The 14,683-nt window shown below is 45.1% G+C and overlaps 1 protein-coding gene across 1 annotated transcript in view; it reads left to right on the forward strand.

Annotated features, from left to right (window-relative positions):
• Positions 1-14,683, forward strand: part of DCBLD2 (discoidin, CUB and LCCL domain containing 2) — a 540,831-nt gene that overhangs the window by 517,809 nt on the left and 8,339 nt on the right. The window contains exon 14 of the mRNA XM_086934447.1: positions 3,639-3,776. Within this exon, the coding sequence (XP_086790573.1) occupies positions 3,639-3,776 (138 nt within the window). The remainder of the gene's footprint in view (positions 1-3,638; positions 3,777-14,683) is intronic.

Below are 14,683 nucleotides of genomic sequence, written 5' to 3' on the forward strand. Positions count from 1 at the left end.
TCCAAATGGCAGCGTATGTTTTCTGTGACTCCTAACAGGGTGGTTTCTGTAGAAAAACCTGTTCTAAAGCCCGATTGGCTAGGATGCAATACATTTTGAGTGGTTACGAATTGAGTTAGATTCCGATCAACATGCTTTTCTAGAATTTTAGAGAACACTGGCAGTAGAGAAATAGGCTGATAGTTCGAGGGTTGGTCAGGATCAGCTCCTGCTTTTTTCAGGAGTGGATGTATCATTGCATGCTTCCAATCAGATGGGACGGTTTCTTCCTGCAAGGAAGTATTGAGGAGATCTGTAATAACATCCAGCAACGGGGAATCTAGCTGCTTAAGTACAGAGATGGGCAAAGGATCTTTGGGGGATCCAGATTTGATATTATTGAGAAGATTTATTAAAGTATCTGAATTCAGCCTAAGCCAGAAATCAACAAATACCATCCGAGATCTCGGTAAGCTCCATATGGTTATTACATTTTTTGTGGGCAATAAGAGGTTTAGATGATTCTATCGGAGTAGAGACATTTGTCTTGCACCAGTACAATGCCTTGAAAGATTTTTTTCAACTTTTTGTGCAAAAAAGATAGCCAATGTCTCACATTGCTGCTCATTTAGGGATTGAGGCTTAGCTATAGTTTTAGAGCCTGCAAGCTCTTCACCATATTAAATAGCATTGTGGAGCAATTAAGGGCGTCAGAAATAGTAGAGGACACATAGTCAGCTTGAGCCTTTCTGCAAAGGGTATGATATTTTTTAGCTTGATTTTGTAAGTATTTTTAGCTTCAGATGTATAATTTTTTCTCCACCGTCGCTCTGATGCTTTGCAGTCAGATTTTATTTTCAGCAGTTCCGTGAACCAGGGTGCTGGGGGCCGGTGACTATTAACTTTTTAATTGGTAAGTGGTAGACAAGTGTCTATTGCTGTAAGAAGCCATTTCTGCACTGAGGTGGATAGTGAGTGAACAGATTGTTTTGAGCGGGGAAGGTGGGCGTTTAAAAAAGTATTCAAGGTAGTAATATCTAGTTTTTTCCAGTTTCTGGTTTCCGCAACTTGATCCATAGGGGTTTGTGCCTCATATGTTGCGGTTTTGAGTGAGAAGCCAGTCAAATAATGATCCGACCAACATATTGGCAGCGCAGGTAAGCATGTAATTTCCACGAGATTGGAGAAAATAGGGTTAAGTAGATGACCCGCCTCATGCGTAGAGCCAGAGTTGAGCAAGTTCACATTAAGGGAGGCCAAGTCAGAAATAAACTCAGAACTTGTTTTATAAGCCTGATTATCTAGATGAATATTTAGGTCCCCTAGGAGGGAAAACCTGTCTGTTTTCATAACCAGGGACTTATAAGTTCAGGAAAGACGTATGCCCAGGAGGAAGCAGGGCCAGGGTATCGGTAAAAAAGTGCGCCGGAGAACGTAAATTTAGGAGTAAGAAACCACTTAAAAACGGCTGCTTCACAATTAGGGATTGGTCGGTGAGTGAATTTGTATCTTTTTTAAATAATGGCAATGCCACCCCCTGTTTAATTGGTGCAATCTATCCTGACTATTGCGTAGATGTCAGGAATGGCAACCGCGATGTCTGGATCTGAGCTCTCATGGAGCCAGGATTCGGTAAGAAAAATTGCATTGGGTTTGTCATTGATTAGCAGATTAAACACCTAAAAATTTTGTTTAGGGAGGGATGTGCAATTTAGACTGATACATGAGAAAGTTCAATTTTGTGTTACCTTGATTGATATTTTGACATTTATTATCCTTATTAGTATTAGAATTAGGAGCAAAAACAAACCCACAGTTTGGACATAATGCTGTCATAGCCTCCATGTTCAATTTAACACATTCCGGGGGTAAAGGGAGATGAAAGGTCCTAAGCTGTTATGAATTGTACGTGAGCAGCGGAGCTTTCATATTGCTAATTGAATGGTTAACTGATTGTATGCTGCAGGCAGGTCTTTGATACAACTATTAGGCATTAAACCAGGGTTTCTGGCCCTCAGCCTGGGCTAGGCACGGACGGGCGCTGACGGGCTTGCCTTAGGCGTGCCCGCAGTGTGCCCGCGGTGCACCCGCTGAGCGCGTCCACTGCGCGTCAGAGCCAGCCTTCCTTAAAATACTATTAGCGAGGGGTAAAGCCCGCCTCTGCCATTCCCGGAAGTGCGTTCCTCTCAGGGGATGTCCAGCTATTGGTCAGGGTCGCCCTCCACTACAAACGGCACAGGCCGTGGTGGACCTGGGCAATGACCAGCTGACAATGCAGCGTGAAGCGCTGAAAATAAGTTTCAGGTGAGTGGGTGAGTCAAGAAGCGAAATTTCAATATTTTAGTATTTTTTTAAACGATGTAGTGCAATGATTCTGTTTTTAAAATAATAAACTGCAGCGCTAAATACAGTTATATTAAACAGCATATAAAAGCGAAGAGCACTGACAGCGTAGCTAGCGCCTCACCATAAGCGCGCGTCCGATGCGCGTCAGAGCCAGCCTTCCTTAAGATACTATTAGCGAGGGTAAAGCCCGCCTCTGCCATTCCCGGAAGAGCGTTCCTCTCAGGGGATGTCCAGCTATTGGTCAGGGACGCCCTCCACTACAAACAGCACAGGCCGTGGTGGACCGGGGCAATGAACAGCTGACCATGCAGCGTGAAGCTCTGAAAATAAGTTTCAGGTCAGTGGGTGAGTCAAGAAGCAACATTTCAATATTTCAGTATTTTTTTTAAAACAATGCAGTGCAATAATTCTGTTTTTAAAATATTACACTGTGCAGTGCTGAAGACAGTTATATTAAACAGTATATAAAAGCGAAGAGCACTGACAACGTAGCTAGCGCCTCGCCAGTGTAACTGGTGTAGTATTGTCTTTAGGTCCTCTACTTGGTGATGACTTATTCACTTCTCCAACCTTCAGTTCAGTTGTGCTGTATGTAAGAAAAGTGTTGGGGTTGAGGGAGTCTCCCATACCTCAAGGCTTGAAAGTGAACTGATTTTGTGCTGGAAAGTAATGTCTGTGATCTATCAACTGCTTAGTCCAAACATTTCATGGATCATGGAAAAGAGAATAAATTGTCCTTGGAAGGAATGGCACAGATGTTTCAGCCAGTATAGCGAAACTATTTGAAAAAAGTTCATTTGGCATACTGAAAATCAAAGTGTAATATTTTAATTGGCCACACAACAGACCAGTTTTAGATCTTTCCACCTGTCTCTAATACCAATTGGCTGATGCAAATGAAAAAAGATTGTTTCCCATTTGTCCGGTGCTCGCTGCTAACACCTTTAATGAGTATATTGGAGAAGTTCACAGATTCATAAACTTCATCTCGCTGTTGAGTCCTAAGAAAGTTGATTAACTTATAATATACACTCATTGTATATGACCAGTTATCTAATCACTCTAGTTTAGTTAGAGACACTGCTCAGATAAATAACCAATACCTAGGCCTACAACGGCAGGGAGCAGTGGTGTGAGACCTTTTCCAGCAGTCATTTGATTATAAAAGGAGGACGCTATTTCACAGGTACTAACCTCTGCGGTTTTGTAAGAGCTCAATCTGACATCTGCTTCTAGACTACTTAAAACAATGACCCCTGGGAAATATTACTGGTTTTGTGTGATATCATTTTTGTTTTTGGATCTTTATGAAGGCTGGTGGAAAGGAATGAAGCAATTTCTTCCTACAAAGTCAGCCGAGCATGAGGAGACACCAGTGCGTTACAGCAGCAGTGAAGTGAGCCGAATGAGACCAAGGGAAGTGGCCACCATGTTACAGTCTGAAACAGCAGGTATTGTTTTGTGTACTTGATCTTTTTTCTGATTTTAAAAAGTGGACAAATTGTGCTTTTTTGTTAGGTTCGCCCAATGACTATTTGGTAGCAGTGTAAGAATATGCTGAAAATTTTTGGTACTACTTATAAAACCACTCCTTTTATTTTATTAAGTTGATCAACAAAGGAAATTGATTTATCCAGTGTAAATAAATTGAAGTTCTTTATTTAGGAGAAGCAATATGAATGTTGAATTGATTACGGTGTACTTCTCACATAGACCTCTCTTCCCTTAGGTTATGTGTTTTTCTCAAAAATGTACTTCTTGAACTGTACTCCGCTTTATCACGTTTTGTGCTAAAAGAGATCTGGTGATCAGCCGTGCATAATCGTAAGTGCAAAGCTGGTCATGTGAGATCACATGGAATCTTGTGTAGCCTCTCGCATGAAACATCATTTTTGTTTATGCAAAGTTCTGTATAACAATTTATGGCTTCTGATTTCAGCATGCTTCAGAACAGTTGTGGTTTCATGAATGTACTCATATAATTGTCTTTTGCTGTCAGGATTTTATACTCATTTTTCTGATGGATACATCTGCCTGTGAATTTCTCACCTTTTGAATAACCCCATGCGCAACATTCCACTGAAACTTTTTTCATAGCTCTTTCACGTCGTCGAGAACATCGCAGTGAAACGGATCAGCAAGCAACTCCACGTGACATCATCGGAGCAATAAGAAGACCTCATCGGCATGCTGACGTCAGTTCCCTTTTTTCCACACCGTCGACGCGTAACGTTTTTTCTAGGACTCTCCACTTCTTACTAGTTTAACATTGTTACAGGTAGGGCTGTAATTGTAGCAGTGAGATGGTTGCTCAGAAATTCTTGGTTTAAACCTTGTAGGGAATGCGGGGGTCATATGCCCATCACGGACCCCCATGATAATTGTCTTTGGTGCCTGTCAACTGACCACGACGTCAAGGGATGTTCATTGTGTCAGCGTATGAATCCAAAGGCCCTCAAGGAGAGGGAAGCTCAACTGTCATGGCCAGGGCGAAGAAGCGGAAGAGGAGTCGGAGAAAGACAAGTTAAAAGTCCAAGTCACTGACTTCGCACACCTCGAAGTCGTTGAGGAAGCATAAGAAGTGGTGTCGTGGCTCCAGGTGCTGTTCTTTAAAGGACAAGTCTGGATCTCCAGCTCTATGTCATCACAGGAAGCATGAATTTTCCCCTTCCTCTCACCTCAAGTGACTCAGGCTCATTCTCCGACTCTGAGGGGTTCTCTGATGCCCAGGCAAGCGACGCCTCCGACCACTCTGCCCCCAGTGTGTCTGGCACCGCAGCCAGATCCGGCTTTACAGCCTCGAGCTGTTCCTGAGCAGGTGGTACTCGATCCGTACCCACCCTTTCCAGCTCCAGGTACTGATCCTTCGCATTTTTTTAAATAAGAGTATGGCATGTTTGCCAGGGCAGCTAACCCTTCTGGTGCACCTGTTGGCCCCACGGGACCGCTATCTTTCAACATAGGCTCACCACCACATTATGCCCAGGCACCTTCTATTCAGTTTATGTTGATGACTCCAAGTTTGCTTCTGCCGATGCCGAGGTTCTGGACGCTGATGCAATCCCTGGAGGAAAGGATGGAGTATTTTCCTGTGTCATCGAGCTCCGGTCCGGCGCCATCTCGACTTCGTGCTGCGCCCCTAACCCTCCCTGAAAAGCTTCCATCAACGCCTGCGCCATGTCTGGCGCTGCTGATGTCAATATCTAAGGAAAAATCTAGAAGGGAGGCTCAGAGGCTTCTGGAGGAAGAAGAATTCCAGGAGCATCAGGAGGAGGCAGAAGAAGGGGAAATTGCGAATCCTATGCACAAGTTTGAGGGCTTCAGGAAGCTACTGGGCATGTTATGTTGCCAGAGTGGGAACTCTCTCCTCCTAAGAGTCTTCCTTCACAGGTCTCTTCTTAAAATTCAGTCATCAGAAAGGCGGTTGATCTTCTGGACTTGCAGTTGCCTACTGCAGAGGGTAAATCGATCATTCTGACTTTCACTCTCCATCTGTTACAGAGCCTCTGCTCCAATTTATTGATCTTTGACTAGAAGTATGGCAAAAGCCTATGTCTGCCCCAGATGTGTCCAAATCGGTGGCAAGAAGGTACAAAGTTGTGCCTGGAGATCCAGCTTTTTTATCTACACAGCTATCTCCTGAGGGCTTGGTGGTTCAGGCGTCATGCTCGACTAAACAATCTTCTGGCTCGTTTCCATCCCCACCTGGAGATAGGAATTTAAAAAAAGATGGGACAATCAGTCAGTATGGCTTTAAAGTCGACAAATGCAAAATGACTACTGGGTCGCTACATCCATGCGTTGATGGATTCAGCTAAGGAGGTGGTCCCTTAGCTCCCAGAGGATTTCCAGGACAACTTTGCTGAGGTACTGTTGGACACTCAAGCAGCGGCCCGTCCGGTTATTCAGTCTGGGCTTGAAATGGCTGACTCTGTTGCTAGAGTGATGGGTTTCTCAGTGGCAACTAGGAGGCACGCCTGCCTGAGAGGGTCTGTTTTCTCTTTGGATATTCAAGCCACCCTTTTGGATTTACCCTTTGATGGGACTCGACTTTTCGGAACCAAGGCGGACTCGGCGCTACAGCGTTTTAAGGATCGTAGGGCCATCGCTGGATCACTGGGCCTGCCGTCTCAACCTAGAGGCTTTGGTTACCAAAGATTTCGGGGCTTTGGAAAGGCTACTCCATTTTGGGCCTAGCAGCAGCAGGAACAGAAGGCGATCCTACTGTATAGATCATACAGAGGAAAAGGTAGAGGCCACCTGCTAGGCTCGCCAACAGGTCTCCTCCTCCTCCCCTGTTCCCCCAACTGATTCCACAAGGAAGCAGTTCTAGATCCTCATTTTAGAGGTTGTTGGTCCCGTTGGAGGTAGGGTGTCCTGGTTTCTATGAAAATGCAGATCTTTTACATCAGATCTCTGGGTTTTGCATCTCTTAGAAAATGGATATGCCCTTCTTTTCCTGGGAGTTTCCCCCTCCTTTCCCCCCTTGCCAGGGCTGGTTCTTAGAGGACCATCAGTTGTTCCTGCAACAGGAGGTTCTATCTTTGCTGCAGAAAGGTGCAATATAGGTGGTTCTGGAGCAGGAAAGGGGTCAGGGAGGCTACTCTCGGTATTTCCTGATCCCCAAAAAGGAAGGGCGATTAAGACCGATCCTGGACCTCCGGATCTTGATTTTTTACCTCAGGCAGGAGAAGTCCAAGATCTTGACCCTGGCTCAGGTTCTTTTGGCATTGCAGCAGGAAGACTGGATGGTGTCGATCGATTTACAGGATGCGTATTTTCACATTCCCATCCTGAAGTCGCATCGGAAGTATCTCCGTTTCATGGTGGGATCTCAACATTACCAGTTTGCGGTCCATCCATTAGGTCTTACACCCGCGCCACAGGTCTTCACAAAGGTGATGGTGGTGGTAGGAGCTCATCCGAGGAGGTCAGAGATTCCTGTATTCCCCTATCTGGGCGGCTGGCTGCTCAAAGGAAAGTCGCCAGAGATGATGCTACATCATCTGCAAGTGACAACACAGCTGTTGTTCGAGTTTTTCGTTTTTTTAAATAAATGTACCTAAATCTCACCTGGTGCCCTCTCAGCGCAACCTGTTTATAGGGGTAGTACTGGACGCTACTGTGAGTTGTGTTTTTCCGCCTCCTCGAGAGGATTCTAGACATCCAGGCTATGATTCCAATGTTTCAAGATGGAGCAGCTGTTCCAGTCCTGAAGGTTCTGCGCCTGCTCACTCTGTTCGCTTCCTGCAGTATGCACGCTGGCACATGAGGGCCCTCCAGTGGTGCATCCGCAGTCAATGGTTTAAACACAACAGAGATCTCAGGGAGGTGGTCAGAATCTCCAGAGACACTTGCAGCGGAGCTGTCATGGTTGAGTGTTTCAGGCAACCTGTCTCAAGGGAAGCCATTTCAACCTCCCTCTCCGGTGGCCACAGTGATAATGGTTGCCTCCACTCTAGGGTGTGGAGCTCATCTGGGGGATCTGGAGGTCAAGGACCTTTGGTCTCCAGAGAAAAGATTGTTTCACATCAATCTTCTAGAATAGCGGGCAATACGTTTAACTCTCAAGGCCTTTCTTCCCTCCCTTCGCGGTCAGCCAGTTCAGATCCTGACGGACAACACCCGTGTGATGTGCTACATCAACAAACAGGGAGAAGTAGGAATTATACTCTCTGCATAGAAGCTCTGCGACTCAGGTCCTGGGCTCAGGTCTATCTGATTTGTGTAATTGCAAATCATCTTGTCCGTCATTCTGCAGTCTCTAGTATCGGATATGGGGAGGGTTGGGGTATGCATTTCAGTTAGATTGGGGCTCTCAGCTTCTTTTTGTGTTCCTCCCATACCCTGGATTCCTTATGTTCTGAGGAAGGTTCGTCTAGACCGGGACCAAGTCATATTGATTGCCCCACATTGTTCAAGAAGGGTGTGGTACACAGACCTAGTTCACCCTCATCGCACTCTCCGCTCCATCTGTCTTCCTGTCAGGGCAGAGCTCCTCTCGCAGTCGCAGGGGCAGGTTCTACACCCCCACCTCCAAAGCCTGCACCTTCATGCCTGGAGATGGAATGGGCAACCCAAGTTCTTTCTCTCTCCCACCGGATGTGGTGGGTGTTATATTATTCACCAGAAGACCCACCACCAAATCTGTTTATTCTGGTAGGTGTGCCCTGTTTGTTTAATGGTGTGGAGAGGGGATCAATTGATCTTTTGCAGACCCATTTATCTGATATTCTGAGTTTTTCTCTTTCCTTCGCTCAACAGGGTTGTGCAGTAGCAACTGTTAAAGGCTACTTGCACTTGTCTGCCTTGCCAGCCTTTCTTTGTTTACCAGACCAACCCTCTTTGTTTAAGTCTCCCTTAGTCAGGAGATTAATTAAGGGTCTCACTAACCTGTTTCCTCCCGCTCCATTTATCATGCCTCAATGGGATAGGAATGTAGTTCTTACTTTCCTGATGGGGTCCCTCTTAGAGCCACTGCATAGTTTCCGGGTGAGATTTCTAGCATTCAAGACAGTTTTTCTGATTGAGATTACTTCTGCCAGGAGGGTGAGTGAGCTACAGACTCTTAGTTCTAAGCCTCCTTTTACCTCAATTCATGTGGACAAGATGGGTCTTCGGACCAGAGATGCTTTCCTGCCTTAGGTGGTCACTCCCTTCCACCTACGTCAGTCTATTACTTTACCTACTTTCTATCCTCCCCCTCCCCCTTCTAAGGAAGAGAGACTTCACCACCTGTTCCGTAAGAGGGCAGTCAGCTTCTACCTGGACAGGTCTAAAGACTTCAAGCTGGACGGCCAACTCTTTATTGGGTATGTGAGAAAAATGAAGGGCAAGACAGTCCACAAGCGAACGCTGTCCAGGTGGATCATCCTCTGCATCAAGATCTGCTACGCCTTGGCCCAAAAGGAGCCTCCTGTAGGTATTAGAGCTTATTCCACCAGAGCTTAGTAGTCTTCTTCGGCTTAGACTAGAGGTGTCTCTGTTGTCGACATCTGCAAAGCAGCAACTTGGGCCTCCCTCCACACTTTTGAGAAGCATGACTGCTTGGACTCAGAGGTGAAGAGGGACGACCACTTTGCACGATCTGTGCTGGAAGATTTTGTTGGTATAAGTAGGCAGGCACCCTCCTCCGAGAGTGCGACTGCTTGGGGATTCAATTCAAAAGGTGAGGAATCTACAGGCAGATGTATCCATCAGAAGAACAAGTTGCTTACCTTCGGTAACTTTTTTTCTGATGGATACAGTATCTGTCTTTGGATTCCTCACTGATTGCCTGCCTACTTATACCGAAAAGATCTTTGGCATGAAATTCTTGCATTTCATTGTTAATCAAAATGATGTGATGTTTGTCACTAGGAAATATCTATATTTTAGAATTTACAGTTTTCTTTTCTTCTTTATTGTATTCTGTGTATACTTGAGGAGATGTTGTAAACCATGTATACTTGTGAAAGGTGGTCGGTTCATCGTTCGCCTCGAAGGCATGCAAAAAATGGGTGAAACTTATGTCTGCACGCCAACGAGGTCTTCTTATGGCTCCGATGATGTCACACGGAGTCGCTTACGGAGCCATTCCATAGTGACGTCCTCGTCGACGTAGGAGAGCTATGAAAACAATTTCTGTGGAATGCTGCGCATGGGGTAATTCAAAAGGTAAGCAATCTACAGGCAGATACTGTATCCACCAGAAAAAGCTTTACCAAATGTAAGTAACTTGTTCATCCTTACAAAACCTGCTTACTGCCTTTGATTGGGGAAATAGGGGTAGTTCACTGTGGTAAGGTATAAACTAAGTGGTCAAGCGAAAGACAGAATGAAAGCAGGAGAGCAGTAAAGAACTTCTCCAGTGTTAGAATATTACATTGGGCCTGATTAATAAAGTGTTTCTCTGTGTGCAGTTGTGACTGATTCTTGGAGTAAATAACACCCATATAAAGGAGTAAGACACATCCACCTTGCAGCAGATGTCATATAGTCACAGGAACATTAACATGGGATAGCATGGCATAATAGCAGAGAAGTTTAATTTCGGCAATTTATCCTTTTTTGGTTCACTCTTTGTATCGGGCTCCAAACATTCGAGAGAACCCGTCTATCTGCTGTAGGTACCAGCAAGAACTATATCCTTATAAGTCAAATCTCTCATGCAACATTTTGGCATCTTGCACAGCCCAGTTATAACATAAGTAGTGCTTATCCAGAGAAGAATTTTAGCATGTAACTTGGCAAATCCTAAACCATCGCTCAAATTAAATGTATAGTTCTCGCATTAAAAAGAATTGAATACAACTTTCATAGTCCTAATGCTCCAGTTGTCTAGATTTTTTTCGAATCAGATTTTCTAAATTATTTTCATTAAATTACATGAGTGCATTGCTGTAGCAGCATATATATGACCCTTCCTGACAAGAAATCTGCAGCTTTGCTGTCTCACAGTTTGTGCATAATGCAATAGATCTTTACTCATGTCCCAGCTGATAAAATGACATGTGTGTGCTTCCTCTTTCCTATTCATTTGGCCGATGCTCAGTGGAGCTGGTTAGGCAGCTATAGAGGAGTTTGCCTCTGGTTCACCTCCTCCGGCCGTCATCTACCCAGCCGGACATTGTTTTTCCTCGTCTCCCCATTGTGTTTTTCCTTCCTTCCCCCACCTCCTCCCTCAGTGATCCTGCGGCTGCCTCCCCTTTCCAGCCTTTCTCTCATCGTATACTGTCACCGATACACAGGAAGTTTTGGGATGGTTGATCCCCAGCTGGTTTGTCTATCTCCCACTTTGACTGCTTTGCCTCCTGAAGTACTTACCCCCTTGCTGGTCTGCCTGACACTATCTGCTTTCCTTACCCCTTTTTACCATTCCCCCTCTACCTTCTATTCCCCATCAGACTTGTGTCCTGGCTATGGTATGCTCTAATAACTCATGTTATTGTGTAATCACTGGTTTTCTCCAAGGTTTATACATGGCTGTTGTAACTGATGTAATTTTGTAACCTGTAACTCACCGATTCCTCATGTAAAGCGCTCTGATACCTCTGGATCTAGCCAGCGCTATATAAAACTCTGCAAGCAAGCAAATTCTTTCAAAGGATGGTGTTAAACCTAAACCCAGCACTGCAGAAGGCACCTTAAGTGCTTCCCATCCAGTTAATAAGGAACATTTACGATCCTTTATTGGTCTGTGTGAATTTTATGCGAAATTCATAAACAAGTTTGCTGGTCTTACAGAATGTTTTAGAAGTCTGCTAAAAAAGGAACAGATTTTATTTGGGCCTCTAACATTTTTAACTTATCAAAAAGAGCATCTTAGCAGCTCCTGCTCTTCATTCATATGTGGAGGGTCGGACAGGGTACACACAGATAGGTGGAGGAACTATGGTATAGGAATAGGTAGATATATTAAGGTATAGATGTAAATAGCGGTACAATGGTGTAGAAAAGAGTAGAGTACTAAGATATAGGACAGGGTAAATGTAATAGTGTATGGGTAGGAGACGTATCAGGATAAATAGAAAACATATGCCCTGCCCCTGTCTCTTTTCCTTTACCTCCCCCCACCAGCCTTTAATTATGTTTAAGCACTCCATGTGAGCGCTTACTACTTGAGTTCTGTTCCTATTTCTTTTACTATAACAGGCACTGACTGACTCTGTATTCCGTGTTATGTCCCCCAAACTCCCCCACCCTCGTCCTTAATCATTGTTGTTGCATCTTCTTCGTACTTGTAGAGCGGCAAGTAGGAGAAGTAAAATGTTTTGCACGCAGAATGTGAGCCACAACAAAACAAACGGAGCAGTACATAAAGCCTTAATCTGAAAATATTTTAAGATGAGTGATTTTGAAAACTAGGGCCCACTGCCCATACACTCTGCGCTGTTTACCTTTAAAACATATTGCTAGTGTGACTAAAAGACAATCAAAGAGGACTAATGCATTTCACTGTGGTGCTCTGCATCATTGTACTGAAATGCCTTGTCAGGCATTATAGACATAGCGCCTCAGCAGTCACTCAAGCCGTTAGTGCTGCCTAACACTATTAAACTAAACTGGAGTGGCAGCTGGCATCGCGCCATGGCGTGTGTGCACTGCTCCCACAGGCTTGGGGCTCACTCGAATGGCTGAGCTAGTTGCAGCTCGGCTGGCAGGCTGCTTGCTACAATGTTTCATCATGAAGTTTTCAGAAGGAGATTGATTCCTGCTGCGGCTCTCAGATTGACATCACCGGACATGTCGAGGTAGTGCCCAATGGCTACTACAGAGGCATGACAGCCCAGTCAGGTTGTGTGATAGACTGCAGCACCGCAGGGACCGGATATCACGTCCTGCAGTGCAGTCTGAGTTAACTTATGGGAAGCGCTAGGCTACTTTGCGGCAACTCATCATGGTATGGCAATGCTGCCTGCATGCACCGGCCACCATGTTGCTCAGCTGTCTGAGCTGCAATAAAGTTGACCCCCTGCTACGCTGCGGCACATTCAATTGCCGAAAGAGGGAGACTGGAGGGACCGTTGCAGGACTGTCACTGGACACGACAGCCTTGGCCGAGAGGACTCGCGGTCAGGAGGCGGAAGGCAAACAGTAGTTCCTGCAGTGGCTCACCGCCATGAACCGAGTCGTTGCAAGTGAAGTTGAAGTTAGTGAGACAGAGTGGTGCAGTGCAGCCACCCAAGTGTGTGTTTAATTATTCACATATAATTATTCCTTCAGGCAGCGTGCAATGGGCAGCTGCCTGCAGTCAGTGGATGCTGGTCGTGTTACAGAACTCACTACAGCTCAGAGGTTCTGTCTGCTGTGGCATGGCTGCAGGCGAGGCTGCCGGCCGCGGCCTGGGCTGTGACCAAGTGTGTGTTTTTGGTCTCCTTACATTTGCGGTTCTCAAAACTGTCAGGGTAATTTAAACCACGTTTCCATATGTTTCCCTCGTCTTCATTTTGCTCGCGAGAAAGTGTCACTCGTAGTAGTTGAAATGTCACTTATGGTAACACTGAAATTATGAAAATGTCACACATTGCAATCTGAAATCCTGCCAGGTATGGATATGCAATGAAATATAATTTATCAATATTGCAGTTGTTCTCCTAGACCTAGACAAAAAATTACACAAAATGAATTTGTCTTATTAATAAAATACCTTAATTTAAAATTGCTGTCAAGCATTTGAAACTGGATATTTGAGCTTCCGTTTTTTATGTGTACCTGCAGTGAGATGCGTCCTGCGTCGGAGAAGTCTTTTTTTCACTTTTCAAAACAAATTGGCTGCACAGCTACTGATAACCGAGAGGAATGTGTACTTCATCGTAATAATGCTCTCATTTCCTCATGGCACTGCTGCCTGATCCATCGCTATCTTGCTACTGCTCCTCCATCTTTATGGCACTGCTTCTTTCCTTTCCTCCATGTGCTACTTCTCCCCTTCTTAAACACTTCATAATCCACCAGACCCAAATCTACCCTACTCCACCCCACTTCAGTCTACCCCATTCTACTCAACCCTAATCTACCTCATCCTAATCTACTTCTCCCCAATCTACCCTATCTATCCCACTCCTATTTACTAAAAATCTACCCATTACAATCTACCTCAATCCAGCCCACTGCAATCTACCCCACTAAAATCTACACTACTTCAATCTACACCACTCTAATTTACTCCAATCTTCCCCACTCCAATCTAACTCAACCTACACCACTCCGATATACCTCAATATGCCCCACTTCAATTTACCCCATCCTAATTTACCCCATTCCAATCTACCCCACTCCAAACCAATCTACCCCACTCCAGTCTACCCCACCCCAATCTACACCACCCAACCTACCCAGTCTACCTCACTCCAATCGAGCCAACTCCAATCTAACCCAGCTACCCCACTACAATATACCCCACTCCAGTTTACCCCACTTCACTCTATCTCTCTCTACCCAACTCCAATCTACCCCAACCCGCCCCGTTCCAGTCCACCCCACTCCAATCAACCCCAATCTATCCCACCCAGTCTACCCCACTTCAACCTATCTCCTTTCTACCCAATTCGTCTACCCGATTCCAATGTACCTGTTATACCTGCTGCTCAGCCTGTGTGTCTTTGGAGCGGAATGTTGGTGTGAGAGCTGGTTTGGAATGTTCATGAGAGAGAGAGTCAGTTGGAGGAAGTGCTGAGCAGCAGGGAGGCTGCTCCTGGTGGGGCTCTTATTGTAACATCTTATCTTGGATTGAATCATTTAAAGAAACTACACGGAATGGACCTACTTCTTTACAACATATTTTGGCGATGATTTTAAGGAAAAGAACCTGCCTGTGCAACTTCTGACGACTGATACTATGAACTTTGAGAAACGTCAAGGTAAAGGAACTTAAAAC

The sequence above is a fragment of the Lissotriton vulgaris genome, chromosome 8 (genome assembly GCF_964263255.1).
Source record: "Lissotriton vulgaris chromosome 8, aLisVul1.2, whole genome shotgun sequence".
Taxonomy (NCBI): Eukaryota; Metazoa; Chordata; class Amphibia; order Caudata; family Salamandridae; genus Lissotriton; species Lissotriton vulgaris.